At 38.2% G+C, this 13,508-nt stretch overlaps 1 protein-coding gene across 1 annotated transcript; it reads right to left on the reverse strand.

Annotated features, from left to right (window-relative positions):
* Positions 1-254: 254 nt before the first annotated feature.
* On the reverse strand, positions 255-9,194 carry LOC134800206 (beta-chimaerin). Its single transcript, XM_063772698.1, has 8 exons — positions 9,003-9,194; positions 8,714-8,915; positions 8,191-8,421; positions 7,318-7,541; positions 6,602-6,853; positions 4,892-5,023; positions 1,284-1,389; positions 255-635 (listed from the first exon to the last, which is right to left on the reverse strand). Exons 1-8 carry the CDS (start codon positions 9,034-9,036, stop codon positions 467-469), a joined length of 1,350 nt encoding a protein of 449 aa, XP_063628768.1. The 5' UTR covers positions 9,037-9,194; the 3' UTR covers positions 255-466.
* Positions 9,195-13,508: the final 4,314 nt, after the last annotated feature.

The raw sequence follows: 13,508 nt of genomic DNA on the forward strand, positions 1-13,508 counted from the left end.
TGAATTGCACACGTATTTTCTCCTTAATTTCCTTTGGTTGTAATAATCTTTAGATTTAGACGCTAATTTAGTATAATATATATTACCTTATTTCTTAATTAACTAAGTATTATGCTAAATACATAACAAATAAACATAATCATAAAGATTTAAATCGGACAGTAATTATTAACACATTAATTGCCACTAAGTACTACGGGTTACGCTCGTAGCGCGTAGCCACGTTTTCGGCGTATGGAGCGCGTAGTCGCTATGAACATTGTACCCGACAGTCGGGTTCTTGGCGCTGAATGTGTTAAAGTATATGATATACAAATTGATTTTTAAACCAATAATTATAAATTAGCCCGCGCGGATTTCGAAGGATAGGCTAGTGACCTCATTTTGGTAGATATGGTCCTTCGAGCCAGATCAGAAGGTGAGTATCGATTGTTTTAAATGAGTTCGTGTCTGTCAAACCATACATTCACTTGTTCTGATAATAGATGGCAGGGCAGTAGTCGATGAGGGCTTGTAGAGCGCGGATCTCGAAGGACAGGTCGGTGACGGCTGGGGGTGTAGCTACTAAAGTGGGGGCTAGCACGGTGCTCAGGTTGTGCGACCCCATCTTGTTCACCTCTGACATTTGGGATACTCTGCAGATATAAATAAGCATTAGAATTAACAATTTGTCAGTAAGAAGAGGTCGCGTATAAATAAAAACCGGTCAAGTGCGAGTCGGACTCGCGCACGAAGGGTTCCGTACCATTACGCAAAAAACGGCAAAAAAATCACGTTTGTTGTATGGGAGCCGCACTTAAAGATTTATTTTATTCTGTTTTTAGTATTTGTTGTTATAGTGCCAACAGAAATACATCATCTGTGAAAATTTCAACTGCCTAGCTATCCCGGTTCATGAGATACAGCCTGGTGACAGACAGACGGACAGCGGAGTCTTAGTAATGGGTCCCGTTTTTACCCTTTGGGTACAGAACCCTAAAAAGGGTTGGCAACATTCTTTTACCACCTCTTACGGCCTTCGGCCCGCCATTTCGCTTGTCTATTTAAGACACTTTTCCTATTGGGCCGTGTTTAAGCTCCAACTTCCCCCTCTCGTGTGACGCTTCGGGCCTTCGGCCCTACGCGGAGCTCGGCCTCCGGCCTTCGCAAGCCTCAACGCTTGTTACAATCGCCCACTGCGGTGTCCACTTACCGTCAGGCGGGTTATATACTTTTTTCTCACCATCATAGCCGGTATAAAAATACCAATTTACAAAGAGCAGTGAAGATGTTTCAGATCATACCTGTATAAATGTTGGACCATGTATTGCAGGCAGTTGTAGTGAGCTTTAGGTAGAAGTTCCAAGCATTCACGCAGCATGCCCACTTGATCTGACGGGGTCTTCATTTCTGGAAATATAAAGTAAGTATCTATTGTTAGAGAAAAATCGAAAAGAAAAATAATCGAATGGACTTAGAAATTAGGTCGGTGACATAGTTCACAGAATTGCAACGTTTAAGTAACTGTGGGACATTGCTCGTAGAGACGATGGCCGCTTGAGCAGAAAGGTTATTGATTAGTGACTAGTGACTACGTTACGAACAAGAATTTGCAGCCTGAAAAGGCTCTCATGACTCCCATCCCAACTAGGTGGACCGACTATCTGGTTAAGATCGCGAAGAACTATTGGATGAAGGCAGCCCACGACTGATGGTAGTGATGAATCTAGATCTATGGCCAATGAACTCTTCCCTATCGTTATGACGACGATGACATAAGGGTGTGATTCCACCTATCCAATTTCTTTGTCCAATGTGTATTGCGTATTACATTTTGCTTTAATGAGAAAGTGAGACGCACTGACATTGAAGAAATTAATTGGACAGGTGGAATACCACCCTAAGCGAAATATAGCTTTTAACAGGATCATAACCTACATTAAAATAGATTACTGCCTACTGGGACTCGGGTGCCAGCTGCCCACAGACCAACCCCTATAGACCGAGCTTATAGGACGACTCGCGGTCACCGCCCGTATGGTGTATAGGTCAAATATAAGATTGTTCGCGCGCCGCTCCGATCAGTTGCGCCCAAGGTTACGACCTGTTAGCAGTGTGCACGAGTCTAAGAAAATATATCGTAAACTATTGAATTCATTGGGAAATCATGGGATATTGCAGCGTAAAATGGTGTGGCAAGTCATCTAAGACTTCTACTTACAAAACAGATGGAATAACATCCCACAGGAAAGCGAAATTCATTATTTCATTGAATAATGTTTCTTGTCCGCGGGGTTCATTTTATACTGGTCAGTAAGCAGAGGCGAAGTATGTCCGTCCCTTTTCGTCAACTTGAAAATGCAATGCGCTATCCCTTTCCCTTTCGACTAGTGATGTGACGATGATGGTTTTTCAGTTGCGGAAACTTCGTGCTTCGTCATACCGTATTGTACCATTTTAGACATAATATATAGGTAACATGTTGTGTAAGTGTTTTTAGAATCCTCTAGGCCAGCGGAGCAGTTAGGCCGCATGTCACGAGTTGGACCTGATGATGAACTTCAAAGAAGTGCGAGGGAACTCGGTGTTGGTTTGTGATAGAAATATGTTGTATGGGTTATTTAGAATCCTCTAGGTGAGCAGTTAGGTCTCATGTCACGAGATGGACCTGATGATGAACTTCAACGAAGTTCGAGGGAACTCGGTGTTGGTTTGTGATAGACATATGTTGTATGGGTTTTTTAGAATCCTCTAGGTGAGCAGTTAGGTCTCATGTCACGAGATGGACCTGATGATGAACTTCAAAGAAGTGCGAGGGAAGTCGGTGTTGGTTTGTGATAGACATATGTTGTATGGGTTATTTAGAATCCTCTAGGTGAGCAGTTAGGTCTCATGTCACGAGATGGACCTGATGATGAACTCCAAAGAAGTGCGAGGGAACTCGGTGCTGGTTTGTGATAGACATATGTTGTATGGGTTTTTTAGAATCCTCTAGGTAAGCAGTTAGGTCTCATGTCACGAGATGGACCTGATGATGAACTTCAAAGAAGTGCGAGGGAACTCGGTGTTGGTTTGTGAATTTGTGATAGACATATGTTGTATGGGTTGTTTAGAATCCTCTAGGTGAGCAGTTAGGTCTCATGTCACGAGATGGACCTGATGATGAACTTCAACGAAGTTCGAGGGAACTCGGTGTTGGTTTGTGATAGACATATGTTGTATGGGTTTTTTAGAATCCTCTAGGTGAGCAGTTAGGTCTCATGTCACGAGATGGACCTGATGATGAACTTCAAAGAAGTGCGAGGGAACTCGGTGTTGGTTTGTGATAGACATATGTTGTATAGGTTATTTAGAATCCTCTAGGTGAGCAGTTAGGTCTCATGTCACGAGATGGACCTGATGATGAACTTTAAAGAAGTGCGAGGGAAGTCGGTGTTGGTTTGTGATAGACATATGTTGTATGGGTTATTTAGAATCCTCTAGGTGAGCAGTTAGGTCTCATGTCACGAGATGGACCTGATGATGAACTCCAAAGAAGTGCGAGGGAACTCGGTGTTGGTTTGTGATAGACATATGTTGTATGGGTTTTTTAGAATCCTCTAGGTAAGCAGTTAGGTCTCATGTCACGAGATGGACCTGATGATGAACTTCAAAGAAGTGCGAGGGAACTCGGTGTTGGTTTGTGATAGACATATGTTGTATGGGTTTTTTAGAATCCTCTAGGTGAGCAGTTAGGTCTCATGTCACGAGATGGACCTGATGATGAACTTCAAAGAAGTGCAAGGGAACTCGGTGTTGGTTTGTGATAGACATATGTTGTATGGGTTTTTTAGAATCCTCTAGGTGAGCAGTTAGGTCTCATGTCACGAGATGGACCTGATGATGAACTCCAAAGAAGTGCGAGGGACCTATGACCTTAATAAAACGGACAAAAGAAAATAATTGTATGAGATTTTGGCGACACTTTTTTCTCGTATCGAAAGAGATTGCGATTCTGAGTGGAAATAATATAAAAATTCTAAACTTTAAAATTCAAGTTCTGGGTACTTTAAACAGAAATGCCCTAATATGTTAAGTATAAATATCAGGTACATTGTTAAATTACTTAATGAAATATTAAATTAATCAATAAGTATAATTATTAAGTAAGTTTACTCTAAGTATACTAAATTGGTAACAATTTTACCACAATAAATTCGATGTCACTGGTAGCAGTACCCACTACCTGTAATGAACATGTCCCATCCCTACATTTACACGTGTCAGGCCGCCATGTTTAAAACGACCAATCGCAACGCCGTGAGCACCCCTCCCGCACCTCACAGTTTGGTGATTTGCGTCGGGAACAAAATGGCCAATATTAGGTTTCTAGAGGCGGTGTTCTGTGCAGCTGCCACTATACATGATGTACTCAAGCGGATAAGCATGACTCAAACTTGGGATCCACTTGATTTGGCTTGTCTTTGGATGAACTGGCTTAAGCTGCTCCGTATAGAAGGGTGCACATACAAGGGTGGTGACCAGGGCCGTCTTAAACTATGCTGGGGCCCCTGGGCACATAAGATTTTGGGGCCCTTTGGAAAGTAAAGAAAGCTAATTACTTAAGCTAACATTTTTCTACTATGATCTTCTATTTATTACGGGTAATCAAATATACTGTTAGGGCCCATTTAGACGATGCGATAACTCGCATGCGAGTTTCATTACATGGCGGGTTTTGATCGGTCGGTTGAATTGGACGTAACCAACAGTCTGCAATGTAACTAAAATCGCATGCGAGTTCGCCCGCCGTCTAAATCAGCCCTTACTGTCTGTCCTTGGAGACCCCCTGAGGATGGGGGCCTTGGGCACGGGCCCCGTGTGCCCCTATGGTAAAGACGTTACTGTTGGTGACTATATAATGTGTACTTACGCGTGGCTTGCACGAACTTGGGGTGCACGTCGTAGGTGATGAGAGGCACAGGCAGCAGTCGGAGATATAACTTCAAGGTGCCGGCAACAACGTTAATGTTGCTGAATTGACTCAGGTCTGCTGCTTCGCCATCTGAAAACACGAGAAAAAGAGTTACGAATTGTTTCAAATTCTCTGTATTTGAGAAAGATTATTATTTAGTTTTGTAATGAATTTCAAAATTTAGATGGCAGTCGCTTTCGTAATAATTACTGTCTGTGCTGATTCTCATAAAAAGCGAGCTATGACAAAAATACAGTAAACCCTCATTACCATATTAAATTTAAAAATCTTCGTACCTGCAGCGAAGGATCAAATATTTTTGGTCTCTATGGGTGTACCACAGGGGTCAATATTAGGGCCTTTCCTGTTCCTTATCTACATCAATGACTTGCCATTCCTTGTTAAGACCCACCATGATATAGTATTGTTTACAGACGACACCTCACTTATTTTCAAAGTCAAACGACAGCAACAAGCTTACAATGATGTAAACAATGCTATTTCAAAAGTAGTAACTTGGTTCAATGTTAATAATTTATTGTTAAATGAGAAAAAGACTAAATGTATTAAGTTTGTCACTAGTGGTAACGTAAGGCATGTGCCAACAAGTGTCATTGTGAAGGATGAGGAATTGGAATTAGTTGATAGTACAGTTTTTCTTGGTATAACTTTTGATTCTAAACTCCAGTGGGGTCCCCATATTGCTACTCTTTCGAATAGACTGAGCTCTGCAGCTTTTGCAGTGAGCAAAATTCGTCAGTACACTGATGTGAAAACAGCTCGATTAGTATATTTTAGTTACTTCCATAGCATTATGGCATATGGTATTTTACTGTGGGGCGGTGCTTCAGAGATAAACACCATTTTTGTTCTGCAGAAGAGGGCTATTCGAGCAATATACAAAATGAACCATAGAGACTCACTTAGAGATAAATTTACGGAAATTGACATAATGACAGTGGACTGTCAATACATTTATGAGAATATTCTGTATGTACATAAAAATATTGTAAATTTTAGGAAAAATTGTGAAATTCATAATATTAATACTAGAAATAAACATAAGCTCGCAGTGCCCTTCACTCGGCTCCATAAAATTAAAAAATCATTCATGGGTAATTGTGTAAGATTTTATAATAAACTTCCAAACCATATTACTGAATTATCTATTAATAAATTTAAGAATTATGTAAAGCGTAAACTTATTTCTAAAGCTTATTATACCACACAAGACTACATGAATGATAATACAACGTGGGATTAATTGTTATTCGAAATGATTATTTATTTATTAGGTATATTTGATTATTGATGAGGAAATGGATATTCCGATGTAAGTAATACTATTTACTTCTTTTGTTACTTATGCTTTTTTTTTTACATTTAGATTTTATTCTAGAAATTCTAGACTAGTATTTTTTTATACAATCTTTTTAATGTTTGACGATCCTTTTGTGACATTCTTAGTGTTAAATTTGATATGTATAATAATCCAATTTTATTATGGAATAATATTAACATCAATAAATTGCTCTGATAATTAGATTAAGATTAATTACGATTCATAAGAGCTTGTTGCTAGGCCTACATGAATAAAGTATATTTTGATTGATTGATTGATTTGGTTTCTACTTAATTGTAGGTACCTACTGTATGCATATTACTCACCTTTGTCAAAAGCCATCTTCAACGCCTCAATCTCGTCAGCGAAGCCGGACACCCTGTATATGCCCTCAGAGTCCATGCCCCTTGCTTCTATCTCGGTCACACACTTGCGCACGACGAACGGCAACGTGCTAGAGTGCGCGTTGAGCAACGTTGTCAGATCTATGCCAAATACGCCGCGGATCTTCTTCAAGTCGGGCACGCAGTGGTTTGGGACGCGTTCCGAGCATTTTGAATGGGCTATGAAGCCGCAATCTGGAATTTGTACGTGGTTAGAATCTGTTGATGAAGATGACTAGAGCAGAATGTTGATCATACAAAAGTTGCCAACCCTATGCACCAGTTATGTACCTACATACACAAAGATAAGTAATTTGTAAGTAGTTTATAAATAACATGTAAGTATCAGACGGATACGAGTGCAGATCAGCTATTGGCTTCGTCACAGAACAACCAATGATAAAATCTACAATAGGCAGTCACAATTTGGCTTGCAGTAAGATTTGAGAAGACATAAATGACCACCATGCAATCTCTTTCTGTATGTTTTTATACAGAATCATTGGGACTATGAAGTGCCAATGAAGCTTGATATAGTGGATCTTTTGAAATATGGTTCATTAAAGGGTTGAGGTAAATTTAGTCTAGATTAAACATGAGCTTGAAACATTTGTAGCGTAACAACAGGAACAGGTAAACAACTTGGAAAGACATAATACCTTCACATTTAACACCTTGCGCAGTGAATCCCCAAAGAAAATTTGCACACAGCTCACACCAATTCAGGCCTTTGAATGTGTGAACCTTAAAGGTATGGCTTTTACAGTATTTGTTAAGCAGAGGGTTGTCTTCAAGCGAGGGTGTGAGGTCTAACACAGGCTTCTTGTCTAGTTCTAAGGTGCTTGTGTTGTCTGTAGTTGTTATTGGGAGTTGTCTGCTCACTCTGAAATTGAAGTAATACAATAAACATCATATTGGGTGGAACAGAATGAAGGACTAACGCACAAACGGGGAATTGTTTAGGCTATGAACTTTATTTTTCACTTATTAATCACTGTGCAAAAATCTGCATGTTTCAACCCTAGCAAGTAGATCCGAGCATCCTCCGAGCATCAAATGTATAGCAAGTTAATGACATGTGTCAATTTAAAATGTAAATAACTTTGTAATGGTAGGGTTGTCACTGATAAAAAATATTTAATTTAATGATTTTGTTTTACTTTTTAATCCAGCTTTACGATTATAATAACTCGATTGCAGATCACTTAGATAACACTATCCTTTCAGCTCAGTCTCTTGAAATGTTCCACCCAGTATAAGTATTTATTCCTTTCATATATTTATAATCAGAATAACTAGTCTATTACTTATCCAGCTTCTGTGTAAGTAAACCAAAAATTTAATTTTGGCTGGTCTTGTTGAACTTTGTAGAACTTTTACATATGTTTTTGGAGAAAATCATAACTTAAATAATCCACTTGATTTGGCACAAGACACAAGAAGTATAGGTACAATAGTTTCCTCTTCTAAAAAAACTCAATAAAAGATGATTCTACCACATCAGAGTATGTAAAGCATGTTATTAAACTTACTGCTGCTTTCTTTGCAAAGTATTTAGTTTCCGTCTGTTCAATGTGACATAAGGGCTCTCTGTATAGCTGGTCCGAGAGTTGATCATCTCCAGGATGTGCCGAGCTTTAAGCTCCATGTGCGTTGTGATGAGTCCATCTGCAACCAGGTCATAGATGCAGTCATACCGCTTGTCTTTGAGGTAGTGTGTGCCATCGTAGTATAGCTTGTAATGGTGGATCCTGTCATCAAACCTGCAAAATAGGGACCAGCATTACATTATATATATACAGTAGTAGTTGTTACATTATATTATATAGTATCATAAATTCTTTCACTTCCAGTTTAGTTATTCATTAATATTTAAATAGATTTGATTTGCATTTCTATTGTTCTTCCTTTATAAAACTTTATCAACAACTTATTACAAGTAAAGTAAATTTTAGTTCAAACAAGTATTACTTACATGGATTTATTCCTAAAAGATATAAGGAGTATTTAAAAATATATAATATATTTTAAATCGGCTATTGAAACGAAACTTACCTCCACGTTAAGGTGTAAAAGTCATTAAAATCATTTCCTTTTCTAATAAGATATGCACCATTCGGTTCATTTTGTAATCGTAAAGTAGCTTCTTTGTGACCCATAATGCCATGGTATTCCTTGCCGTAAAACTCGGGCTTATCCGGACAGTTCTCACAAATTATACGGTGCGGCTTCGGGGCTTCTAATTGTATGCGATATACTGCAAAATAAATATTTATCTTATGAGTGATTACTCACGTTATTCAGCACCTTTCACAAAAGAGATCGATACGATCACTATACTTACGTTCGGGTTTCCAAATGTTTCTGAGATTTTCCATAACGAATACGTATTATTTTATTCTTATTTGTGATTTGTTTCACCGATATTCCTTTTAATATCTCAAGGTATAACGGACATTTATCGAGGAAATGAGTAAAATAGAAAACGTAAACAAAACTACTTTTGACAGTTCTGACATACTGTTTACGAAGATAGCTTTATTTAAAAAAAATGCACTAACCCATCATTAACCATAACAGACGGCCTAACATTACGTACAAGGTGTATAAGCCGTAACAGACTATTACACCGTACCGCGACCTTGGTGCTGTCAAAATCTGCGTCCTTAACGTACGGACCACCTTACATATTATCGATACATGCGCCGGACCGCACCAACATCGCGGAGCGGTGCGGTAGTCTGTTACGGATTTAAATATGGAGTAATATTTTTAGTGTAGCAACATTCGTTCTGGGTATCCCCCGCCATTTTGAAAAAGTAATATGAAACAAGTTTTCTTTAATGATATTCGATGTTTAGTAATTTAGATGGTGTTTGATGTAGGCAGGTATTGTAGTATGTGTAGAAATACAATAAATAAAGAAGCGGCATTTGTATTATTTATTTTGTCTCAGCATATTTCATTGGTACATTGTTAAAGATTTATCCATTATAGTGTTTGCCATAATTCATCATTAAATATAATATACAACTCTTTATTTTAAATTATGCACACATGAATGCACGATTAATATACATAATTTATATTATTTCGTATAAATAACCATACACGGTACAAGTCGTGATAAAAGATATGGATACAGATTTATAACAATGTATAAACAAGTGAACAACTTTGAACGGTGTTAGAAATAACGCTAGATATTTATTAATGATAGAAAATGTTCAAATAGTACAGGTTATACATACATTATATAGATATGTAGCGTAGTGCTTAGCTAAAACATCCGCAGGCGCGCATTATGTACAACAACCGAATTATACATACATAGTTATACATTCACGTGGACTAATCAGTTGCAATACATGTTACATACGAATGGTTATTATTAGGAATCGCAAGCTAAATCTGGATTTATATGTTAAAGGTTTAAACTGGGTATACCGAAGCGATTATTTAAAGGACTTAATATGAATCCCTTGTACGAAGTGAGCAATCTCGAAATAGCCTACTCGAAGCACGCTCCTGGCGGCCAGTCACCGCCTGAGAGCCATTATAACCATCCGACCTAAGCACCCGTTCAATTAAAAAAAAGTTTGGCAACGGGAAACTAAAAGGGCGTGTCGTATTAACACTAAATATGCACCATGCTTTTAGCACTGAGGTGTCTATTGTCAAATGCAACAGTAAACCGGACCATAGACAAAAAATGCATAGAATGTTCACTCCATACTTCAGTTTTAGTACCAAAAAGACTATTATTTTCGTAGTCGACATCTAGTACCGAGTAGCGGAATTATCAGTACTGCTACTTGACAATAGATGTAGCACCGACCGAAAAGTCTTATGCTCAAAAAATTTCAGCTAATATTATAACCAGATTAACCGGAACTCTATTTTCAACGACTTCTGCTTTTAATGTTAGTTGTAAATTGTTGTTCAATACAATTTTGATGAGTCGCGACACTAGAGAATTCTAGTATCGAGTAGCGGTACTGATAATTCCGCTACTCGATGCCAGATGCTGCGAAAATAATAGTCGTTTTGGTGCCAAAATTGATGTATGGAGTGAGCACTCTATTCTTACTATATTTCTCTATGACCGGACTGTCATATTGCTATGCTAGAATACGTTTCACTTTCTTTCCTCAGCTGTGTCAAAATGTTATGCCAAACTTTTTTTCGCTCGTAACAGACACTTCAATCGTTAACCATTTTACAATGTACAGTTAGAGTTTAAGTTTAATTGCCAACGCATAATAAACAATTTTAGTTAACAATCTAAGATATCGTTACAAAAGTCTTCTTTTCTTACAAATTATGATGATGCGGGATAGAAATAAATATTAACAGGCATTTTGGTTCAACTTTCATGGACACGGGTTTGTCAAAAGGGACGAGCTAACCTTCCATTTGTTAATCATATATACCTAAAGGCCCCTGTACACAATGGGCCAGCGCCGGCCATTCCAAGGGACGCAGCCATGTGGTAGAATGAAATAGCAATGTCACTTGCTCCCTCAAACGCATAAATGCGTCCCCCAGACTGGCCCACGTTGGCCCATTGTGTACAGGGGCCTTAACGTAGAGGCTCCAGTACCCGACACAGCTCCAATAATCGACATTTTCAATCATAATGTCATAGAAATAAAGTTGACAGCAAGGTATCGAATATTGGTTCTTAACATGTCTATTATTGGAGTGTTTACGCTACTTGGGCAAGGTTTCATTGTTTGGAGTAAACACATTCAAAATCCAACGATTCAACATCAATTCATCAATGAATTTCACAATGACACAAAAAATTTCCCGCAAAGACAAACACTGCTGTCGCGCAACACATATTTTGTACGCTATATTTATTAGGCCCACTTGCACCAACCCAACCCTTAACCCAACCCTTAAACCGCTTAACCCAACCCGGGGTTAAGCGGTTTAACCGGCAACCCAGTGTCAAAATGTACTGGTAACTCCAGGTTTAACCGGTTAACCCCGGGTTAGTAGAATGGTGCAAGTGGGCCTTAGTGTCTTAAGTGAATGAAAACATTAATTATTTCACTAAAACATTTACAATTTTCACTAATTAAGTAGATCACTGACATTATTCAGCATCAGGTATAAAGCTTCACACACCTTACAAAACTAATTCAGTAACTGACGCCAGGGACGCAGCTATATGTTAGAAACGGCAGAGATATCTACATTGTTCTACGTGTTGTCTCCCTGAGGTCAGTTACTGAATTAAGTAAGGTATGTGAAGCGCTAAAACACCACGCAAGTAAAAAAAACTGAGAGAGCCTACCGCAAAAACCGAAATCTGTAGCACTTAGAGGTCTTAGAATGATCGTAAGTGTCAGGTTTGACCCCTGTTTAACAAATTAATTTTGAATATATTTTCACATAGCAAAATTTACAAATTGTCATTACAATCTTGTATGTAATTAACTACTTGCCTAAGCGTTACTAGGTACAAGGTAGACTGTATAATACTAGACAATTAAAATGTCAATGATCTACATCAAAATGATCGTGAATGAACACATAATATTTGTGTCAGTACTCTTATAATAGTTTACTAAATTAACCTTAATTAAACCATAGAACCAATAGGATAACATTTAAAATGATGTAATATTATTAAGTAACAATTCAGTCAGAAATTCAGAATGGGCACACAACTTACTTACTTTTTTGCTGCTTTATAGGGCTTTGTAACTTTTTTTTCGGTGTTTTAGTGCACAATGTCGTGTAAATCGATTCCATTTGTTTCTAACCGGCATCGCGACTACACAAATGGGGTACATAAATCGTTATCCCTTTCAAAGCAGCTTTGCTACGAAATGCTACGGCGTAGCCCGTAGCAGGCTAAGACTAATCTCGTAGTAAAGGATAATGCTTAATGCTACGTGCGCGCGCATATAATCGGCCGGATTCGAACTTTAAGATACGTCAGTTAATAGATCTAGAAACGATATGGATTAGATATGTCAGTGTCGAGTGTGACGTTTCTTTAAACAAAAATGTAACTTTTGACGTGTCAGTACACATCTAATCCATATCGTTTCTAGATCTATTAATGGACGTATCTTGAAGTTCGAATCGAGCAGAATGTTAAATCATGCCATGCGCGCTGAAAGGGTTTGAAAACATTTAAATGACAAGTGGACTAAATTATTGAAGGCATCAACCTAAAACAATTTATTGTATGATTTAGTATAAATGCCTCATGTTAGAGTAACTGAAACATTACCTAGTATTTCCAAGGAGTAAACATGGCTGACTCTTATAATTTTCGTCGAATTGGTGATTCATAAACAGGCTTCTTTTGATAGCTATAACTATTAGTTTCGAAGGAAAACAATTTGAAGTTAGAACTCTTCGATATTTCTTAGTGATAAATGACGCAGAATTATTAATGTAGTACAATTATTATTATTAGAATGATAAAGATGGTATCACGTCTACTATCACAGAATATTATTATTTCGAGAATATCGTGGGGGCGTGCTGACGCTCGCACAAGATGCCTACTTCAGATAGTTTACGTTTAACATGTTAACGTTGTTACACTACCTTCAAAAATATGCAGGAATTATTATAATAATGCTGGTATCACATTGATGTACGTGAATATGATAAATTTATAATTATTTTCTGGCAGTTTGACTCGGTAAGGCCCGGAACATAAATAATTAAATTTGGTTCCGTCTGAACAAAGCCGCGAACCATATTAGCAGTTCGTGTGGTTCCATTGTGACGTCGCCTGTGAGAACTCCCAACAGGATGGGTTGCCGAGCCCCGTCTCGTCGTGCGCTGACATGCCTGGCGAGCTGTGGCGAACAACATT

Source organism: Cydia splendana, chromosome 19 (genome assembly GCF_910591565.1).
Source record: "Cydia splendana chromosome 19, ilCydSple1.2, whole genome shotgun sequence".
Lineage (NCBI taxonomy): Eukaryota > Metazoa > Arthropoda > Insecta > Lepidoptera > Tortricidae > Cydia > Cydia splendana.